Source organism: Passer montanus, unplaced genomic scaffold, assembly GCF_014805655.1.
Source record: "Passer montanus isolate IOZ18808 unplaced genomic scaffold, ASM1480565v1 scaffold55, whole genome shotgun sequence".
Taxonomy (NCBI): Eukaryota; Metazoa; Chordata; class Aves; order Passeriformes; family Passeridae; genus Passer; species Passer montanus.
The window spans coordinates 3,251,485-3,274,220 of NW_024370485.1; the positions used below are offsets into that span (position 1 = coordinate 3,251,485).

Genomic DNA, 22,736 nt, shown 5'->3' on the forward strand with positions numbered 1-22,736 from the left:
TCAGTAAGGCATGCATGGTTTATAGTGCAAGGAGTTCTCATTTAGTATTCCAGGGTCCCTTTACCCAGCCAATATCCATTACTTATGCCTTTCTCACTCCATCTTCAAACCTGCTCCACGTCCTTGAGGCGCTTGGGTGGGGAGCCTGTGATGTGGTGAGGATGTGCTCAGAGGGACAAGGACTCACAGAAGTGGGAGGTACAGATGGTAACCTGGAGAGATTGCTGAGATAAACAGTGATGTCTCTGCAGAGATCACATTACATTGCACCAGGGATCAACACGTCAGCTCTGTGTAGGGAGGAGAGAGTTGTTCTCTCATTTTGGAGGCAGCATGGGGAAGAGTGACTGTCTGCCTCTGCAGATATCTTTATATATAAGTTAGTGGTCAAAAAGATGATTGATGGATAGATATGGGTGTAGACACAGTTCTGTTCCAAACAGGAAAATGTGTAGCCCCTGGTGGCTGGAGGACATAAAAGGCCCTTCCAGAACTTACTGGAGATCTCATCAGGACTCTCAACCTGGTCTCAACCCAGAACTCACCTAGATTTACCTGCACGACATGAATACAGGACCTTCCTGTTATTATTGGAGAAATTAAAAAAACCAAAACCCCAAACCAACCAAACAACCAAACCAGGACACAGCTAATAAATAAATCAGGTTTAATCATAAACCATATACATATTTATAGATAGGGAGGGAGCAGTGGTCAGAAAGGTGCTGCCCTGGCAACAGGAATAAAAGGACAGTGCATTTTACCAATACAGTACCAATGAAGGGTGGAATTGATAAATGAATATGGGACACTGAATCCCAGAGGCTAATTTTTACAGACAATCATCATTCTTGGTTTCCTGTCAAATTATAGCACAAACTAGCTCACAGCTCTGCCCAGAACACAGCAAGGCAGATGTAGCCAAACACAGAACTTGAGGGTGAGGGAGGGACAATATATCTGAAGATCTTTCTGAGGTATGTATGACATATATATTCTACTGTTGTTTACTGTCTTGGGGCCGTGCTTTGCCCACAGATATGTGTGCACACATCTCATTCCAGTCAGCAAGAGTGGCAAGCTCACTTTTGAGAGAATATATTGGACTTTGAGAGCGTACAGGAGCTCATCAAACAACAGAGCCAGAAGCAGAACAGGAAGAGAAGTGAAGATAAGGAAGCCTGAGAAAGGAAATAAGTGAATGGACAGCCCCAGATTTATCTGACCAGTCAGTTCAATCCTGTTTGAACAGCTAGGGCAAAGCTTCTGTTCCGAAGGACTTCTGCAGTGCAAATAGTCAAGGCAACTTTTACTGGACAGTGAGGGAAACCATGAACAAAATTACTAGAAGCATGTCAGCAGAAGAAATATGAAGGAGCTGGCCCTATAACCATTCAATTCTTATTTTTGAAAAAGAATCCAATCCTGCCTCTGAAGTGGTCTGATTCTACATATAAGTCTGGTCACTCTCAGCTGATACAGGCAGAGGAAGAAATCATTAGTCCAGTGGCCAGAAAGGCAAAGGGTGGCATTTGTATTATGAAAATCAGAATTGGTGTGGCTGCTTTGAGAAACAACATCACACCAGGCTTGCAAAGCACCCAAATGCATTGGCTTTTTGCAGAATAATTTCACTTTCACTCAATGTACATATTAGAAAGTGTTACAGAAGAAAACCACCTTTCACTGGTAGAAAGCAGACACTGTTTAATATCAAATGCATTTGCCATCTGATTTGCTAAAAACCTACCCCCAGACAATAAAAAAAACCAAAAAATCCTAAATAAAATCTATAATACAAACCAACAATCATGTCAATGTGAAACAATAACTGTCCCAACAAACATAAAACCAAGTTCTTAATGTAGATACCCTCAGAAGTGAGTGAAAATCATGCATCCATATATAGAGTCCACTCCCAATCTGGGAATGCTCAGTTAAGACTGCTGCTCTTTGAAATGCAAGTCTCACTTTTTAAAAGGAGAGCTCCACACATGCATGCACACGTGCACATGGGCACACAGAGATACAAACACACACACACACACACGCACACACAGATACACCTAACCTCCTCTCTCTTAGTAAGAGCTGCATGCTGCGTCACTGTTCATGCCTTCTGTGCATTTTTGATCTATTTTCTTTGTAACAATAAAGTTGAAATGTCTTTACTTCTCAGGACTGTATTTTTCAAACAAAAAGGGGAATGAAGAGGAACTACATTACAAAGACAAAAAATCACTTGTATCTCAGCTGTATGATTATTCCCTGTCATCTTCAAGGATGATGTTATTTACATTTGTGACTCAGCAGAATCCACAGGAAGTTATCCTTTCTCCATGTTGGGTTTTCTCAACAAACCCCTGAGCCTGTTCTTTGCTTCCACAGACCATTTTTTCTTTAAGGCACTGCATGTGGACGTTGTCTTCAGACAGAAGCACAAGCCTCCTTCACTGGACTGTGCATTTCTCTCTCTCCCTGGACTGCCCTTCCCTGAGAACCTTTGATTTGATGTACTTCAGGTCACTGTTGACACTTGGCCGGCGTGCGAAGGGAGAGATCATGCCATAGGCGTCCATGTCCTTGACTCGGCGCATCCGGAAGGATTTCTGTTGGAAAGTGTCACTATACTGGATGGAGATTTTCCTGTGGAGGGAAGGGCTCATCTCATGAGGTAGCTTGGCCATACTGAAGAGGACATAAAACATCTCATCTACATTGGTGTTCTTCTTGGCTGACACTTCAAAGTAAGCACAGTTTTCATCACTGGAGACAAGATTCTCGCCTTCGTCAGTGCGTACCTTGCGATAGATTTCACTGTGGTCATTTTTGTTGCCACAGATCACCATGGGGAGGTCAGCTGATTCCTTGGTCTTGTTCTTCAGGCAGGATTTGACCTCAAGGATCTGTTTCTGGAGTCGCTTGACCTCATCAAAGGATTCTCTGTTGTCCAGGCTGAATACCAGGATAAAAACATCCCCTGCAATTTAAAAAAAAAAAATACTGTAAAGGCTTGTTGGTCACAGCCAGTTTCAGAGGAGCAAATTTTTAAAAAAGCAATTATTTTATTTCCATCTCCTCCCCATATTTTTTGTTTGGTCCTTTGGCACCTATTCACTCAGCTGTACTTTAGTTCTTCTCGTTTAACTCCCCACATCTTTCTGTAGTGCTATGGAAAAGACTTTTGGCTACAATGTTATTCCAATCATATCCAGTTGCATTCCTAGTTTGCACTGGGCTTGCAAGTTATTGCCTGTTTTTATCTCTTTTGTAGACATGTTTCTATCTCAGCTCTGCTGCATTACTCTTCTTTTTACTTCCTTTTGTTTGTATCTCTGTGTAAAACACATCCTGTTCTGATGCCAGAAAGAGTGGAGAGCTGGTAGCCACTCAGCCTTTGCCCATTGATTACACAATACACGAAGGAACACCTGAACTGAAGCTTTACAGCTAATCAGTCCTGAACACTCAAGTCAGAAAAGAGAGGTTTCTTGGTGTGCTCCACTGTCGTTGCATTTCCTCAAGAGAAGCAGACCATGAAAAAAACCTAATACATAAATGACACACATCCCCTGGCATTTCCTTTTGACATTTCCTGACTTACAATTCCTTTTGCAAGTAGAAAATAAGGCAAATCATTGCTTGTTGAATGACATTCATGTGGAACAGGCTAAGAGAGCTTTCAAGGACTAAAGCTCACATTTGCATCCCAGAAACTGATTCTAGGACCTCACTGAATATGGATTGTAGCCTAGTCAGATGTGAATGTCATGTTTCAGTGGCCATTTAGAAAGGTGGATGGCGAATCCAGAAATAAGGTTTGTTGTGAGCTGTGGCCGAATGTAGGAGTGTGCTCCTTGTTGACAGAGTGACAAACCTATCCTTTGTCTCCCAAAAAAGGAAAGAAGCCCCGAAGTTTCTGTCGTCGATTAGGTGAAAAGCCACCTCATAGGACCCAAGAGACTTCACCTCAAGCTTAAGGGCAGCTAACTGGATAGAAGCCAAAATGTCCTGGCTGACCAATTGGGTAGAAAAAGAAGAGAACAAAGAAACAGAGGGCTGTTGTGAGGTGTTTTTACCAGGAGCAGATCACCTGCACTTGGCTCAGTTTTTCTGTTTGGTATTTTGCCTTTTATGAAACTTTTTTTGATTCCAACACTGCAGCAGAAGCCATCCTGCTTATTTTATGCCCCCAAAAGTAGCTGAACTATCTTGGGTGTATTATATGTTCCTCTGAGAGCTTATAAGACCTGGCTCGAGGAAGAAAATATAACAGCCGAATATACATCTGCTGTCACTTTTATAATTAAAGAATATATTTTAGCTCACAACAGGAACGGCTTAACAGTGAGAAGATGCAAAATGGTCCCACCATTTCCCCTTCTTTTCTCTTTAAACATGTGTGACTAGATGCAGATTAAGAAGAAAGGGTAAAAGTAAATCTATCCTTCTACTGGAATATTAAATCAAGGAAATCAGGCTGGAAATTTTCAGAATAAAAAATACTTGGGACTTTCTTGGTTAGATTTCCCTTTCTGTGCATTTTATATTTACTTTTCACTGTATGTGTCCTACAACAACATGCTTATTTTGGCCTTTGCTGCTCTTTATACCCGCAGAATTGCATTCAGCCATTTATTTGTGATATCAATAATTGGTGAAAGTATGAAGTATGAAGTAAAGTACGAAGCAGGAGGGGAAGGTAGATGGATAAGGGAAAATCTCAATTTCAGACCTTCACTCACTGGACTTCTCCACTGTGGCTAATGCATTCCTTATAATGCTGGGAACATGCCAGCCAGGAAACATCTCTCTATAGAAATGCATCTTGCAGTAAATCAAGCAGTCCCTTTAGCTATGTCCCAAAAACCAGTCATCCCCAAGCTACGCTTTTCAAGCTAACGCCTGTCCTTTTGACCTTCCCCCTGACTTTCTCACCTGTTAGGATGGAAAGCCTCCTCATGGCAGGGAAAGGGTGATTGCCAGAGGTGTCCAGGATGTCCAGCTGATACATGTCTCCCCGTATGTTGTAGACCTTGCGATGGAAGTCCTCGATGGTGGGGGTGTACTGGTCCTCAAAGCGGCCGTTGAGGAAGCGTGAGACGATGGAGCTTTTCCCCACCCGGGAGGCTCCCAGCACCACCATGCGGTACGAGTTCTTGGCCGGCACGTTCAGGTTGCAGTTTCCACCAGACATAGTCTTCATCATTGCTTGGTTCTGAAAGAGGAAATAGCAGAGTTGGAGGAAAGATCAGAAACCAAACAGAGGGTAAAATAAGGCAGCTCCTCACCATAAGCTTGCAAAGAGCACTCTGGACCACAGTCCTGCACAACAGAGCATAGTAATCAGTGGTCCATACAGAGATTTTTTTCCACTGGAAATGTTTAAATGTTTAAATGTTTAAATGTTTTCAGTCTCATTTTCAATAAGTATTTTTGTTTGTTTTTGTTTTATTGTTGTTGTTGTTCTTTGTTTTCTTTTAAAGTAGTATAAAAATGAAGGCATTTACACTGAAAATAATATGCTTTGGAATTGTAATTTGCTGTTACATTTAAACATTAAGTGCTGAATTTATCTTTGCTGTTACATTTAAACATTAAGGGCTGAATTTATCAGCTGCTCTTCAACTGAGACACCAGGTTCCTTCCCACCATCTGTGTCACTTACACATTACCAGATTTTTCAGTAGAATTTGGTTCTCATTTAGATACATAAACACAGAGGTCAGATTCCCCAGCACAGCCACTGCAGCTGCCATTAGAACCTAGATCACTTTGTTTGGTTGCCTAAATAGGAACTGTGCATAAGACTCATTTTCTGAGATCAGCCAAAAGTCAGACAGAAACAAGAATCATGCTTAATATCAGTGCAAGCTAGACATCTCAGTAACTTTAAATAACTGGTCCCATGCAATATTCATTGCTGATGCAGGGAGCGTGAGCCACAAAATAGCACTGGCTGGTGATAAATTCAAAGATCTGTGCCCCCAGTGACCTTTTAGAAAACAGATTTTAATTCTGCTCTTTGGTCTGGTAGCGTGGGAACTCTCTATAAGCAAACTGTCATTGTTGCAGCAGGATGGCTGTCGATGGGTGGAACTGCAGAAACACAGGTTTTTTAGGAGCTCCAGTCGTTATACATACAGATGTTGCGGGTGCCACTGGCTTTGCTAAGCACAGCTGCCAAGTACAAGCAGGAGGAAAGATGAAGGACAGCCATCTTAAATAGATATTAGACAAGATTTCCAACCCATGACATCTAAAATGAGTCTAGAGACCATGGAGACTGCATTTTGACATAGCACATGCAGGAAACTTTGGTAGGAATGAAAAAGTGCTGCTCAGACCTTTTTAATGTACCAGTTCAAATGAACTGTGTGCTGAAAGAAAAATACAGCCCCTGTGTGGGGAAAGCTGATTGTTACAGCAAAGGAGGCACACTTTGGACAGAGTTTATTTTCGTTACTAGGTTCTTATTAAAGAATATTCAAGTTCCCACTGTGCCATTTATTTAACTTACGTGTTGTTTATTTAATATTACAATGCAAGTACTTTATGTACACATAAAGATCATTTCTGGGTCCAGATCTGGATTCCTATCTTTCCCTTGAGTGACTTTTATCTCCAAAGCTTTTATGTAGCTGACAATTATCTCAGGGAAGAGCTTAAAATATTTTACTTTGTTTAACATGTGCTAAGCACCAAAGCAGTAGTGAAGATACAGTCACTGCTAAATAAAGAAGTCTCTGGAATTCTGATCCAGCATTATTACAAGCTCTGTGCTATAGCCCAAGGAAACAGCAAATCACGACTATTTATTATTATTGCCTTAATTTGCATCACAACAGTGGCATATTCAGCCCTACCTAATGCACAAAAGAAAATGCAATGCTCTCTTCAAAGTAGCTTACACTCTGAATTATATTCAGAGGGCAGGACAGCCTAATATTAGACCCAGATTAATGCCAGAACACAACTTTGGATGGACACACACATGCAGAATTATGGTACTGTTGGGATTACTGTGGCAGAAATGACAGCAAGGAGCACAGCTGGTATTTGAACTGGATTCTGTGTTTGTTTACCACAGGACCTGCCTCCAATAGTGCAGAAATACCATATTCAGTCTCTGAAACACTGCCATGTACACTATCCCCAGCCAGTCCAATACTGTTTTGCATCCATGGGCAGACAAAAAATGCTTATTTTCACCCTCTGAGGCTTATTTATTTGGCAGAGAGGAGCAGGGAAACAGATGAGTTGTAAAAGCTACAAGCTACTTTACCATCCAGGACCACTATCTAGAGGTGAGGCAGCTCTTCAGGCCGTGATGGACCAGTGCAGCTGCATGGGGGCAAGTGGACTGTGTGGTTTACACCTGCTAGAGAGCTTCTGCACTTTTTCTCTCAGTGCAAAAGCGTCTGGGAGAGAGCACAGTTACACATTTTGAGCAAATGCCTTTTATGTCCTGTACAGAACATGCATGCTGAGGGACCTGACCACTTTACACTGTCCTTGTTCCACCTGCCAAGGAATTCAGTCAAGAGGACCCCCATGCTTTCATAACTGCATTGTATTTCCCTCAGAGTCAAAATATGCTTTTCAGCATTTTGATTTGTGGAGTTGCTACTCATCGCCTCTGCTGCAAACCTGACTCAGAGCGTGCCATTGAACTGGGAGCTTACATTTTTGTTTTGAGCCTTCTCTTCTTATCCCCTCAGTCCAGTTTTTTCTCTAGTTCAACACAGTCTGTCTCCTTTCCACCTCAGAAAAGGAATGAAACTTCAGCCTTGACAACCAGGAGTGGCAGGGGGAGCACAGGGGCTCATACAGTGAAAAAGATTAAAGACAGTAGAAAGGAAACAGAGAGACACCACATGTTCATGTACTAAGTAAAGCAAAATCAATCAGAAGAGAATGAGGAGACAAACAACCTCCAGCTGGCTTTAATCTACATATTTTCCTTCCAGTTTATTAAATGCTTAAGCATAGATTAATTCCCGGTGGTACCTTCTGCTTTATGTACTGGCTTGATGTTAGAAAGTTTATATTAGTATTTCATATAGTTACAGTGCAGGGATTTCAAAATGTCATAGAAATTCAGGCAATTAATGTTATCTCTAAATAACACTAAATTAAGGGAAAAGCTCATTTGCCCAGAAAAAGCTGAAGCCACAGTCCAAAATCAACATTAAACCCCATTTCTCTTGACTCCCTGTGTTATCCTCTACCAGCTAAGCACCATTTCCCTTTTTATAGGCAGGCATCAGAATGAATGACAATGAACCTGCTTTTGTATGCTCTGGAGAGCACTTGTCTGAATGCCGGTGAGCTACTGACAAATCTGAGCCTGAGCACCCACAGGAAGATACCTAAGGAAGATATTCTTTATTTAACCTACCCAGAGCTATTGCACCTTAGTTTTCCATCCTCCCATCAGGGTGTACGCTCTCCCTACAGCTCCCCATTCATGAACAGACTTCTGAACTGTTACCTCCCTTGCACACCTCTGTCTTCAGCTGCTGGTTGTGTCTCTGTTTGCCACCCCAGTATTAATCACTGCACCCAGCTAAAAAGGACATAGGCAGACACAAACTGTAACATGCATAACAGACCTGTCACTTCTTACTCACTACTAGTGTCCCTGTAATTTTCATGCACACCAGAATCACTCCTGTGGGATGTTTGTTTCCTACTTGCACTGCAAACTCCGTGCTGATTTCTTACCTCTCTTTCCCAGGAGGAGCAGTCCTGGGTCTTGGTGCAGTCTGATGAAGATGATAATTGTAATCAGAGGTGACTGCTGTTGTAAAAGGCTGTTGCTCTGTGGATCCCACGCTGCTTATTCTGGGCTCAGTTCTTCTTCAGTATTTCCCAAGAACTTAGCAGGATTGGGAAGGACCGCAGGGCTCCAGAGGGCGTTCCCCCATGGATGTGAGTGCTGGATCAGGCAACCGACTTAGGCTAAAGAAGTCTCAGAACTGGTGGCAGTTTTTCCCTTTGGGCAGATGAGCTCTTTTCCTCGCAGGTTCAGTTCAAGAAAAGGAGAGGCAGAGTCTCTCCCACTCCCACTGCTTTTTCTTGCAAGTTGTACTTTGTAGGCTCTGCTGCGGGGAAAAGAATTTCAGGAGCAGCACCTACTCGTGTAGGATAGCGGGTGCATCCAGCTGGCCCACCCTGCCTCTGTGCCGCCTCAGATCCTCTGCAGAGAGAGCAGGGTCGGCATGGAAGTTGCCTTCAGTGACCCTATGCTTCCCCAGATCTTGCCTGGCTCATCCCTTCCCACGGGCTTCTTTTCTTCTGGTCTGAGATTTGCTTTAAAATATTCTCTCTCTAGGATAAAAGAGGCTTTTCCTTCATTTGCCAGTTAAATCTTTTTTCCTTCCCTCCCTGCCTTTCTCCCTCTCTCCCTCACAACTACTGGCAAATTGCAGATTTTCCTTCTGTAGGACTCACAGATAATTGGCTCAACTCCTCCCTTAAAGTCAGTGTCAGACACTGGGGAAGGAGGGGTGCTGAGGGGGTGGGATTTTTTGCCTATTGGAAAAATCTTTTCTCCTCTAAAGAGAAAGTTCGTGTGCATTGCAGACTGTACATTCCCAGTACTTTCCACCAGAGACCTGTATGTATGCATGTGTGGGGAATCAGTTAGTGTATGTGTATGAGAGACACAGAGAATTCAGGATCTTAGCAAGCTGTAAATTCATAAGCTGTTTCTAAAAGCTCTATGTCTCCCTGCTGATTTTTCCTGCTAGACAGCAGCAGACTGACTCATTCCCAAGGTAGGGGCTTTCTGTCCGTAATTTCTGTAAATCTTTTGCTGTATGGAATGCTTTCCCCTGTTTGCTCAACCTCAAGACATTTACATGGTTTGATTAAGAAATAAGAATCGTGTGTAACTGTTGTTCTTTCATTAATATTTAAATAAATCGAAAACCAAACTAGGGATGAATAATAGAAATGTTAAAAAAGGTCAAACAAACCGAAAGTGTGTGGAACTGAAACTCAGGAAAAAGAGAAAAGCAAACTAAAAATAGGATGAATTCAAGGCATTTGTTCAACCCCAAGTGAAACATTGTGTTTGCAGTTTATTTTATTGCTGATCTACTTGAATATTTTTTTCTTCTTTTTGAGCTGAAATAGTAGTTTAGATCTATGAATTTCTTTTAAAATATGTTAAAAACTTGATTTTGAAAGATTTGAAATTAAATACTTCAGCATTTCCCATTTTAAACTCCTAATTAGGGGTGGGGCAGGAAAGGAAGAATAACACAGATATTTTCAGGATATTTTGACAACATGAAAATGGAAGGGAGGCACAGTCTTCCAAATACAAACACAGTTTTAGGTCTCCCACAGTTCTCCCTCTTCTTCTTCTTTTTTTTTTTTTGTTCCCCTGAGAAATTTACTCTTTGTTGAATGCAAAGGTTCTTTCAACTATTGTGTATGTATCATCTCAAAGCCTCCTCCCCTCACCAATTCCTGCAGCTTTTGAGGAATTTCCAAGATGCTTCACTTTCCTCCTTTTCCTCAGAGCAGAGGGATGTTTCTCTTGCCACCCTTGGAATAGAGCTTCCCTCCTTTGCTCCTGGTGCTGCACAGAACCCACCCACAGCAACCACTGAGGAGGAATCCATGGCTGTTGCAGGCACAGCCTGACGAGCCTGTGAGTGTCTCTGTGCTCCCAGACCTCAAAGGATACAGCACAGGCTGTGGGATGAGTCCAGCTGGAACTGTCTGTGAGAGGAAGCAGCTCCCACTGAAGTCAGGGTCACGGTCATCCCAAGCAGGATGTGCATCTGGGGACTCACAGGCTAACACAAGGCAAAACAACATTGATCAAATTTGGGAAGAGGCAGATCCAGCAAAAAACTTCAGATTTGGGAAGAAAGGGCAGGACGTGGCAGAGCACCATTACCATTGAAACATTGCAGCAGTACTTAATTGCTATTGGGTCACAAGCAGAGCTCTTGGGTCACTGAACTCTTTTTGGACCACAGTACCAGGTCTCCTTTGTCAGCTCCTGAGCCTCTTGGCAAAAGGTGTGAGAGTACATTCATGGCTCAGACAAATTTTTGACATAAGATATGATGCTTCCTATTTGCAAGTCATTAGTTCAGATAAAACCTGGACAATTTCTGGTGTTTTGTCAGCTCTTGTGTAGCTTAGATCCAAAGAGAGTGACCAGCATCCTGGTATCATTGCCATAGGAGCAGGAATGGCCATAGAACTCAGCAAAGTGAAATCCTGTAGTCCTCCAGAAAATAAACTCCTCTTTCATCCCTATGGCTCACTTGTCAAGTGTACCGAGTTCTTTACCAAGAAAGAAGTGTAGTCATAGTGGAGACCATCTCATCAGCCTGGAATTTCAGCCTACTCGTACTCTTTTGTAAACCAGATGCAAAACTCTTGGCTAGCTGGCTTCACCCAACCCAAACTCCTACTCAGCTATTCTCTCCAGCATTTCAAGTAACCAATCAAGTTCCTTAAATGGTAATTAATAAAATAAGAACATTCTTAACTAGGCATCTTAGCTTTATTTGATCTCTTACCGAACAGCTAGTAAAATAATAAATTACTTTTGAAGTAATAACTTTTGAAAGATAAATGCTAACTGTGAGGCTTCAGAGGCTTGAAAGACATTGTAGCTTTTTGGGCTGGTATTTTTTGTTTCATTTCTTCTGGTGTGCTAGCAGTCAAGGAGTTGACTAAAAGTTGGGTTTCATGTTTTCCCTCAGGGCCCAGGAGACCAGAGGTCAAAAAAATCCCTACTTTTTCAAAGACATCCCATGAGTGGCTCTGGTGGAGAAGTCACATTACATCTGCCTTCCTCTGAGGAGCAGGCATGGCAGTACCTCTTTGCTTTGAGGATTATAAGGGGAATAAGTGAATCAGAGAGACAAAGTCTCTGCCAAACAAGAGAAGTTCCCAGTCTCAGCAGTTTCCTCTGATTAGTCAGAGACCATCAGCCTTTCTTAAATCTTGCAGATATTTATCAATTTAAAAGCCAGGCTAGCAACATATTAGTCTCTAGAGGCATTTCTTCCTCCCACTCTTCCAGTCTATAAAGAAGGCCTAAATGAGGTTTTTATCCAGCTAAGGCTGTTTAGGAGGATGATAAGCAGTGGCTACAGAGAACAACCACTGCTATGAAGGGCTGTGCCTGCCTTGCTGAGTGACAGGCTGGAGGGAAGGAATGCCATCCAGAGGGATCTTGACAGGCTTGAGAGGTGACCCCATGTGAACCTCATGAAGTTCAATAAGGCCAAGTCCATGGTCTTGCATATGGGGTGGTCCCAAGAAGAAATACAGACAGGTCAGGGAATGAATTGAGAGCAGCCTGGGGAGAAGGACTTGGAGGTGTTGGTGGATGAGAGGCTTGCCATGACCCAGCAATGTGCACTCACAGCTCTGTATCCTGGGCTGCATCAAAAGAAATGTGCCCAGGAGGTCAAGGGAGGGGATTCTGCCCCTCTACTCAACTCTCATGAGACCCCTCCTGGAGTGCTGCATCCAGCTCTGGAGTGCCCAGCATACTAGGGACATGGACCTGTTGGAGAGGGCCACAAAGATGATAGGAGGGATGGAGAACCTCTCCTATGAAGACAGCCTGAGAGACTGTCTCTCCTTTCCTGGAGAAGAGAAGGGATTCCTTATAGCACCTTCTAATACCTAAGCAGAGTCTACAAGAAAGGAGAGGAGATAGGACAATTAGTAATGATTTTAAACTGGGAAAAGAGAAATTTTGTATTAGAGTTAAGGAAAACAATACTTACTATGAGAGTAGTGAGGCACTGGAACAGGTTTTCCAAAGAAGTTGTGGATGCCCCATCCCTGGAAATGTTCAAGGCCAGGTTGGCTGAAGCTTTGAGCAACATGGTCTAGTGGAAGGAGTCCCTGCCCATGGAAGGAGGGTGGAACTAAATGATGTTTAAGGTCCCTTCCAAAAGAAATTGCTCTGTGATTCTGTGGTTTGTTGGCTCAATGGCCATTGGTGCAGGTAGCTGTTGTCTCTGATGCCAGCATGCAGGTCCTGCCAGCTCATCCGTGGGGCTGCCTCAGCTGTGGAAGGTGCCACAAGTTGTGCAGGTGTGACTGGTGCACAAGGACCTGTGTGGCTTTTGGCCCTGCCCTGACCATGGGTGAGCAGAGATGGAGGACTACAGGCGGCAAGCCAAGGGAAGTGAAAGAATGTAGCGGAAAGAGGCTGGGAAGAAAGATGTACAGAGGAATGGGGAGAGACAAGAGGATGTTAGAGCTGATGTGTGTTGCACTAACCACCTGGTTTCAAATGGTGGAGACCTAAATGAAGTGACTTACTATATGGGGAGGCACAATTGCCCCTCAGACCTCTCCAAGGAGTTTGCTTCTCCAAAGAAGAGTGCAGCTCTCAGGCACCACACATGCTGCCCATGCTGGCACCAGGATGCAGGGCAATGTGGGCTCATACAGTTGCACTGTCACGAGTAATTTAACACCTTCTGCAGCTTCAGGCACCGGCAGACATAGACTGATGTGCTGGGCTGATGCAGCAGGACCAATCTGTTTCTCTCCACCTTAAGGCAAATGACAGAAGTGACAATCACATGCCATTCATCTCTGGTCAGAATTAGTTCAAGACAAAAGATGTTCCAAGCCTTTTGTCTCCTCTTCAAAAGCAAATGCAATGGAGATTAAATATTTAAACCAGTTTTTTCTCTCTCTTTTCCCATTCCTTTTCACTCTCCTCATTATTCAGTAAAGCTCATTTTTCCACCCCCTCACCTTCCTTCCCTCCCTCCCTCCCACATTCATCCCTCCTGCTTGGTACTTCTCTCTTCCAGCAGTGCTGAAAAGTTAGTGTTCAGGAGCCAGTAAACTGCAGGCACCAAGTCATATTCTGAACAGCAAATAGATGAGCAGCTGATCTGTTACTGCCTCTGAATTATCTGTACTCCCCCCCCCAGTGTTTAAACTCAGTGAAGGGCTCTCCAGGGGTGTTACAGTGACTGGGAAAATAACTAATAATCATTAGTTATGAGTGAGAACAGTAATACTTGAGAGAATGCAGCTGGAGAAGGCATACAATTTAGAAAGTGGTGGTTTGACTTTTATTCTTGGTCCTGTCACAGAATTTGTGCATGGCTGTAATTTCTCAGCATCCTAGGGTGTAAAATGTGTTAATAGTAATTACTGAGATCCCTGCAAAATGGAAAATATTGCTGTGAAAAATGAATTCAAGTCACCTCTTTTTCCTGCATTTCTTGTGAATCAGTGCTTTTTTACATTTTGATTAAATATTTTTGAGAAAAGACTGCATTTCTAGTCCCCCTCCTTTCCATTTGCCACTGGCACAGCATGTCCAGGTTTCCTTACCAGACATGCATACATCCTTACATTTTTATTTCACTGTTGAACATTTTAAAACTCTTCCCATCTTGGAAAAAGTAGTTAAAAGCAAAATTAAAGCTTAACTTCTCTCCCCTTATTTGGAAAACCTTCAGGATAGAACATGGGGGAAGAAACCTGCTGAAGTGTACAATTAATTTCCTTGCCCCCAGTGAATATCAAGGTAGGGTTGTTTATGGTCTATCAGGCTCTGATGGAGCAAAAGCAATCCCCAACATGCCCCTCTGTGTATGTTATGATCCTGCTGGAGCAGAAGGGCAAGTCAGGCACTCACCTGTGCCTGCAGAGCGACTGCAGAGTGCTTCAGGAAGGAGTGGCTGTAGGTAAACTTCACCATTTCCAGTTTCTGTTTAGCATCCCATTTCCCTAGCTGCTCCCAGGCCCTGTGTCCACACAGATAACTGCACACCTGTGAGGGAGCCAACACATGTCTCTCCTGCTGAATGATGATGGTAGGAGGGGGTTCATTCAGAAAGGCTCCAAAATCTCTCACATCGCTGACACCTTCCAAAAGACAGAGAGGAAAACAATTCCTTTTGGGCCATTTCTACAGCTCTGTTCCCAGTGATGTTGCTTGGATTCCCAAGAAATGCACTCACATGTCCTCTTTTACCATCCATTCTGACTCCCTACCAGGGCTGATGATCATCTCTTAAACATTTTAACCTGCAATGGGAATATGGACAACTAAGGAGAGCAGAGGGGAAGGAAGACTTGGGAAAACATCAAGAGGACTAGGGATGAGAGCCCTGTAAGACTTCACAGAAAAATAGCTAACCAAAAGCACAATTAAGCCTCATTAGATGCAGCTAAAAACAAAGACAAAACAAATGGAACAAGAAGAGGTGCATGAAAAACGCATGAAAGAGAGACTGACAAGCCAGAGCCCTCTGCATCTCATGTGGTGCTGCCTGTGACCAGCTATTTTATTGGGGTCTCCATTAAGAAGTGGCAATTGCAAATCTGGGTCTGGCCACTATATTTGGTGTCAGCTAGTTCCACATAAACATTCCCAGTCAGAAACTCTTCTTGCCTAGTGATCTGTCAAGGTCAGAAAATGGTTTCTCTAAGGATCTGATTTCTCACATTCCTTCATACTCTACCAACACATTCAATCTACGCCTGTGCCTCCAGAAAACAGGGTGAACTCACCTGTGAAACCTCTCAGACTTTACAGGTACATCCTTCCAGCATAGCTCTGCTCACACCAAGGTCTTTTTATGCCTGCCTGCCAAGTTTCTCTAAATCCAGTGCTTCTCCCTGAAGCCATAAGTGTGGACTGCGTGATGACAAGCTGACCTCAGACAATTCCCTCGCTTGTCTTCCAGGAGCCAGAGCCTGAGCACTAAAGCTGTCTAATACTAAGTTATCTTCTTGGGTTACCACCACTCCATGGTGGCTCTGGCTCTACATCTGCATGATTCTGCACACAGGTTTTATTTGGGACTTGGTTTCACTGCAGTTATTAACAAGAACACGTGAATTAGAGCTCTGTGTCTTCACACAGGGTTAATTGTTTCTGTGCCTTCCTCTATCTAAAGGATCAGTTCCATGTTAGAACCTGGGCATTTACAGTTCCTTTATTAAGAAAATAAGAATGTGTCAGGGATTGAAAAATGCCTCATCCCTTTGATTTGAGAGATATTATAAGCCTTTATTTTTCATGAAAGGAAGACAGTGAATGGGAATATCACTCTGAGGGAAGAACAGGTGATAATGACAGGTTGTTCTTTTATATTTCTTTTTTGTTCTTGTTCTGTTTTCCTCTCTCAAAGGACTGCAATCATGTACTCAAGAACCAAAGTAAAATCCATTATAATAATAATAAGGTAATACTACATACTCGTAGTGTAACTTTTTTGCTAATATCTCTATACATTCTGCAAATATCTAGGAAGTGAAGCTCAGTGTCTCAGGAACATAAATATTTTAGCAGTTTGCAGATGGAAAAACTGAATGTGCATACAGGTTTGGAACAGTTACTCCCAGGTTACCCAGAGTAAGCATCTCCAGACTTAAGCTCCCCGTGCCCACACTGCAAAGTAACTGAAAGCTGAGCAGCCATTACTAATGAGACAGCTGCTGAGCATGAATTAATTGGTCCTGGTGAGAGATTATATAGCTTTTGGCTAGTTCAGAGCATGAGCTGAGTGAGTTTTATCTGTCTGCGAAGTGCCACACAAATAATAGCCTTCAGGCTGCATGACTGGAAACAGTTCCCAGTCCCCAGCATCATCTGTACAGCCAGGAGGTGACACAGCACACAGAGATGTGTGCATAACAACCTCATTGCAGACCACCAAAACCTTCCTGGGAAGTACACTAATGGACATGTTAATAACCTCATCTGCGTCCTTGAAAGGAACCAGAGCACAAAACTGCTTTGGCCCATTTTTTAAAAGGCAGTGTTGCCTGCTACAATCTCTCCACAAATATATGTCAGGTCCTCAAAATCATAAAACAGGCTTAAAAACTGCAAGATTAAAACCAACTAGATAAGAGGAAAGAGACCCTCAGGGTGTTTCAAGGTCAGGTTTTCCTCTGCAGTGGAAATGACTAGCATCTTACTTTTTAACAAAAAAAAAAAAAAATCAAAACTCTGGTCAAAGCTTCTGTATTTGCACATATTTACTGACAGGGGTCAAATTTGAATGGGCCCCTTTTGTTAATATGAAATTGGAGAATTTTCCTGAACCTACCTGGTTCCTCTGCCTGCAAATCTCTCTAATGGTCTGTAATCAGCAAAATTCAGGTCTTTTAGCAACATCTACAATCAGGTCTTGTTTGTATGAAGGCAGCAGTGCAGTTGCCTGCCTCCTCTGGGGCCAGATTTTAAGGCTGGGGCAATCCCACTGGATCCTGCCCAGCAGAAGCAGGAGGGCAGCACCAGCCTTTCCTTGGTATGAGTGTGTGTCCTCTGCAGGCACAGTCCTCTGCAGTGCTAGCCTGGCACCCCACTTTTAGCAATGTAAAGAGTGATCATTCTGACATGAAAGTCTATCAAAGTGCCTTTTTCTCTGCTGTAAATGACAAAGTGAGCTGCTGAGTCAAAGGAAATAAGATCTAAGGCATCTTCCATGTGTTTGTTCTGGCTGAAGGCTTAGAGGATGTGTACAGGAGTATAAATTTACTCATTACCTTTTCCATCACACTGCACTCTCCCAGCCTTTCTCTGTCCAGAGGAGCTTGTTCCTCTTAGATAATTACACAACAGTCCAATTAACAAGAAAACTTTCCATCTTCAGTGCCCAGTCAGACTACCAGATTATTAAAAGCTCCCATTGGCACTGACCTGCACTTTGCTTTGAATCAGAGGGCAACTGCATCTGTGAAACCAACAGAAGGGACAAATTTAATTACTGGCAAACTAACTCATCAGGATTTCCATTCCTGCTATTGCTGGAGTGTAGAGAAAAGAGTTTGTGGTTTATGTGGGAGGTCAAACAAAGATGGGAAAGGGGCTAACCATAAGAATCGGTGCTAGAAATCACTGCTAATTAAGATAAAATGCAAAACCAGAGAACTGCTTCATCTGCCAGCCTCTTCTATGTGGCATAGACCTAAGTCACACTGCCGTTATGTTCTATTTCAAGGATTTGACCCTTTTACCATACAACCTAGGACCATATAGTGTCCTTCTTGAGGGAGGGGGTAGGTGAAGAGCGTAAGGAGTTCAAGTTTTCCCACTTTTGTTCTTGAAGACCATTTACGTAAGCACCTGGAAATAGCGATTCCTCCTTCCCAGTGTCTTTGAAAGGCATTTTATTTTAATGCTACAGAAGGGAAAGCAGGCACACAGACTCATGCTGAACTTGTGTTTCCTTTGATGGGTGACAGCACAGTCTCTGTGCTGGCAGTGAGGACTTGAAACCAAATTCAGCAGCAAAGGTAAAGCACTCGGGACACTGAAGCAGAAGTGCTGCAAACCAGTTGCTGTAGTGCAGTCTCTGATCGGTGGCACAAGGACCAGGGGTACCCACAGCTCACATGGTCCTTCACTGCTCCCCTGACAGAGCAGAGCCTCTGCTGGATCTGATTGTTTGCTCTGTTTCAGGATGGACTCCTCTCCTTGGGGCCCACAGCTTTGTTCAGATGGGGAGGTGGATGGGAGGAACGATGCGAGTTGGCATAGCAACCTCAGGCTCTGCGCATCGAGGCTTATGCAACCGCGAGCAGGTTGAGAAGGTGGGAAAGGGCACTTCCCTTCTCTCGCAGCCTCGTCAACAGTTGCTTCACATCCTTGGCAATTAAGCAGAAATAAATGATCTGCCAGAGCTGTGAGCTTCCTGCAAAGCCTCCCCCTTGCCTTGGTTTTCCTTCTGGAAGAATTACAAGCTTTTGGGCAACAGCAGGAGCCTGCAAAGTGCCCTTCACCCCATCCATCCCCCATGAGAGCATGACCTGAGAAAGGTTACTGGCTTTCTGGGTTTTACTCACCACCAGCAGCCAGCCAAGGGTGCTTCAGGTACAGAGTGCATGACTAAAAATAGGATGGATGACCCAGTGCCTGCTGTGCTATAGCCCTGACACACCCAGCCTTACCTACCCGTGTGCTCCAGGTCTGCACCACAGAGACGCGATGCTGCACCTCCAAGGAGAAAATGAAGAGGATGTATGACAGCTTTTTGCTCTCTCTGCCAATACAAAGCATGGAGGTTTCCAGAACCTGAAAGTGTTTTCAGGTAAACAGCTAAGCATCTGCTCTGTTCTCCTTATTTAAGCAAAGGAAAAGGTGAAGAAAAGCCAGGGGTTCTGTTAGCAGAATGAATCTCCAAGGTATTTTTCCAGCATGTAGTAGTTCATGGTGTTGACTGGAGATTTTCTTCCATCTTAGCTTATTGCATCCTCAGTTATGAGTTTTTTAGACGCCACTAGCAACTGCATCTATCATGCTGGACAAATTTTATTTGTGAATACTGAAAACAGCAAATACGGAATAAATCTGATGTCCTTGCTGTATCTGAGCTAATGTAAACTCTTGCCAGCAGGGAGAACTTTAAAGTTCGGATAGGCAGCTTGGTCAGAAGTGCAAAAGGGCACAGAACTGAGCTGAGCATATGGCTGGTCAATAACCACTGCAAATCCTTGTAAATCTCCTAACAGCTGATAAGTCCTTCAGGATTTGGATCTGTGTGATGAGAAGAATGAACTCAGTTTTATTTTGATTTTAAAGCAGGGAAAACAACACAAAGACAACAAAACAAAGTTTTCATGAATGCAGAGAAAATTCGGTAAGTATCATTGGAATTAATCCTAGAGATTCAAAGGTTTGGAAGTAAAGGCAGGTTGTCCCTATTTTCAGTCAGAAAATAAATATTAATAACTTGTAGGCCAGTCTCATGATTCAGGAAGAGGTGACTCATGCTTCAAGATGCTTGGCAGGCCAGCACTGACATTGCTACAAACACCTTCAGTGTCCCATTAGCACCTAGTCAGAGGTGCTAGGACGTCCCACACGGCCAGCACAGAAGCAAAAAGCCTTGGCTGCCCAGGTTAGGATCCCTGGGTGCCTTGGCCTGCCAAACAGGCCCTGATGTGTTTCTCAGTGAACCTGGCCAAGCCTCTCTAGGACCAGCAAAGGTGGTGAGGAGCTCAGGCTGTTCTCAACTGCTCTGTGGCCAGATGGCTTTTTCTACGTGGAAATCGTTCCTAGGCAGGGTCAGTTTTCCAGCACTCCCAATGTTGAACTTCAGGGAATTTATTACATGACCTGATGAACCAAAGCCAGCCCATACACATTCTTTTGGGGTACTTCCAATTTTTCTCATCCTCTGGACAGGAGAAAGCAGAGGAAAGTGACAGGAGTTGAGCTATTCCAAAGAAGGATGTACCTTTGGAAAGGGGACAGCTACTCAAACTGCCTTTAACAGCCTTTCCAACCCTCTGTCCCCACTCCTGTCTCACAACTGCCCTGTTTCTAGCACATGAGATCATGAAAATGCAAAGGGGAGGGAGAAAAGGACATTGACACCTTATTCCAGCATCTCTAGAGGAGAACACTGCTCTTGATGGAGCCTGCCCAGAGCAAGCACAGATTTGTTGAGTTCACAGTGAGGAAGAAGATTACGGTCTGTTCACGACACCTGGGCAGACTAACACTTACATGCAAGCCAGCCTGCACTGCAAGGTCCTCACATTTGGTGGCTTGGGTCTGTAAGCTTCCTTCAGGCTTCCTTTTTGATCAACCCCAGGCTATAAAATGAATATGAAAATTGCAGATAGCCCTAAGAATGACAGGGCTGGTATGGTCACCTCCCCTCTGGCTGTTGATGAAGGAAGATACACAGATCTAAGGCTGCAGCATGCCAGTCCCAACTACAAGGAGATCACACAAAGTCATAATTACCCAAGAAAAATGTTACAGAACAATTTAAAATTCTTCCTTCAGCTAAAGGTTTTGCATTCCCTAGTTGTCCCACAGTTGCAGTGCAGAGAGGTCCTGGAATATCACCTGTATCTGTGTGTAGTAAGGGAGATGTCCCTCAGCTTCACTCAGACTGTCAGATATTGCTACTGAACTCACACAGACAGTTTTTCCCCTCCTCACTGACCACTGTGTGTCCCAAGAGAGTCTGACACAGCAGGCCAGAGTTATGTAGGGACACCACTGCCTTTTGAGGCTGTGACAGAGCCTGGTGCAAAACAGCCCAAGCACACATGGGCTGCACAGCCAAGCATGATTTGCTGCCCGCTTTCTCTCCAGTGCCTCTGCAGCTTTGCATCTCTCCCTTGCCATAGCAGCAAGAGTAACCCAGCACACAGACACAGTTAGGAAGTCAAATCCCAGGTGCTGGAGGGAGTTGTGGGAGACATGGTGAGTGCCTCTCACAGTGACAGGCAATACATTTAAAATGGGCTGAGTGGCTCTTGATGCCTTGCAGGGGGTGGCAGAGGGATGGCATAGGGCTGCCCATTGTTCTCCTCTCCAGCTGCTGCCCCCTCAGTCTCTCTGCTCACAAAGGGATTTACTGGCACCCCGTGCCAGGCATTTTCTTGGGTTTGGCCTGATGACCAAAGCCACCCTCAGATGAGAGGACAGACAGATTCCTTCACATCTCTGCTTCTTTCTATAGCCTGCCATTGTCAGGGAGAGTAAAAGAGGATCACGAATACAATGTCCAAGCATGATGGAGCTGAAGTCAGAGGCTGTGGGGAAAGGCTGGCACTCTTGCCATCAGACCTTTAAGGAGCCCTGTAAGACAAACAGATGCCAATCTGTGCTCAGTGCAGGGCTTGTTCTCTGCACAACCTCCCTTTGCAGCCCCTCTTTGTCCAGTAAGATAGAAGTGAGCATGCACGTAACAGAGCCCTGTTAGACACTACACCCCAGCTGTGGCACCATACCACTGTCGGCTTTGTCTCCAGTGGCATTTGGGGGTGGGAAGGGGGAACATTATAAATACCTTCCTCTGCTCCCTTCCTGCACCCAAAACTTCCCTCTCACTCTCTAGTGTTGACTCTTACCAGCTCCATGAAAAGTTAGGCACTGCTCCACTTGCTGTAAAGCTCTTCCTTTCTTCCAACACTTGTTGTTCCACATTGGGTACTGCAGACAGGAAGTGTCAGAAGGAAAACAACCATGTTAACAGAAATGGATTTTTGTCTCCACACAGATGGACAATGAATATTTTTAAACACAATCTCACCAAGATGTGTTAATTTGTACCTCGGTAACCCCACAAACCTTTCTTGTAAGAAAGCAAAAGAACAGATGGATAATATTATGAAACTACAGGGAGATGGATGGCTGCATAGTGGACACATTTGATCCTTCTCCAGTTCTCACACAGGACTCCAACAAAGCACCTAATTTTTGAAGCCTAGCCTGCAGTCACAACTAACCCTGAGATCTGCAGACCAGTCCAGGCTCCAAAGCACCAACCACGGTTGCATTAGCAGTCTAAAGAGAGAAGGGATATGTAGACAAGTCAGTAAGAGCAAGTTGTGTCAAATGCTAACTGCTGGAAGCAGCAAAAAAGCACAGATGCTCCCTGGGAGGGAGAAACACAAAACATCAGTGTCTAAAGAGACAAGAGAGAGGAATAGCAGGCAGTAGACTGGTCTTGGCTGCACAGGTCAGGTATGTCAGCCAGAAAACTAAACCCAAGCAGTTTGGTTGGCATTGCTTTCTGTCACAGCCTTGGAAGGCAACACTTTCTATTTAGGTGACTGTGACCAGCAATTTTATGGAATAGTGATCTTGAGTGTGGGCACTTAGCAGAAGGGTGCTGGGGAAACTCACTGCATGGAGTCCAGCTCAGATCACTCTCATCTCCCAGAGGGTCACATCCTGCCAGAATCCACCACGGGAATCTGTGAAAGAAGAAACCTATTTTTTATATACCTAT

At 43.9% G+C, this 22,736-nt stretch overlaps 2 protein-coding genes across 5 annotated transcripts in view; one reads left to right on the forward strand and one right to left on the reverse strand.

Moving 5' to 3' along the window:
* LOC120509988 overlaps positions 1 to 22,736 on the forward strand; it is a 76,450-nt gene that overhangs the window by 23,458 nt on the left and 30,256 nt on the right. The window contains exon 6 of one of the 4 annotated variants that reach the window (XM_039725310.1): positions 1,039 to 1,235. The exons of 2 other annotated variants lie outside the window; for them this stretch is intronic. In XM_039725310.1, the coding sequence (XP_039581244.1) occupies positions 1,039 to 1,201 (163 nt within the window). In that variant the 3' untranslated portion in view covers positions 1,202 to 1,235. Of the gene's footprint in view, positions 1 to 1,038; positions 1,236 to 22,736 lie in introns of those variants that run through there. One more of the 4 variants, XM_039725317.1, reaches the window with a different exon arrangement.
* RASD2 (RASD family member 2) lies at positions 651 to 12,399 on the reverse strand. Its single transcript, XM_039725309.1, has 3 exons — positions 8,728 to 12,399; positions 4,939 to 5,218; positions 651 to 2,980 (listed from the first exon to the last, which is right to left on the reverse strand). Exons 2-3 carry the CDS (start codon positions 5,207 to 5,209, stop codon positions 2,451 to 2,453), a joined length of 801 nt encoding a protein of 266 aa, XP_039581243.1. The 5' UTR covers positions 5,210 to 5,218; positions 8,728 to 12,399; the 3' UTR covers positions 651 to 2,450.

Bases quoted from the DNA above. Each gene is read 5' to 3' on its own strand.
- RASD2 (XM_039725309.1), bottom strand. From the start codon at position 5,209: ATGATGAAGACTATGTCTGGTGGAAACTGCAACCTGAACGTGCCGGCC. The intron at 2,981-4,938 runs GTGAGAAAGTCA...TTTAAATTGCAG, and splicing joins GAGGCTTTCCATCCTAACAG to GGGATGTTTTTATCCTGGTA.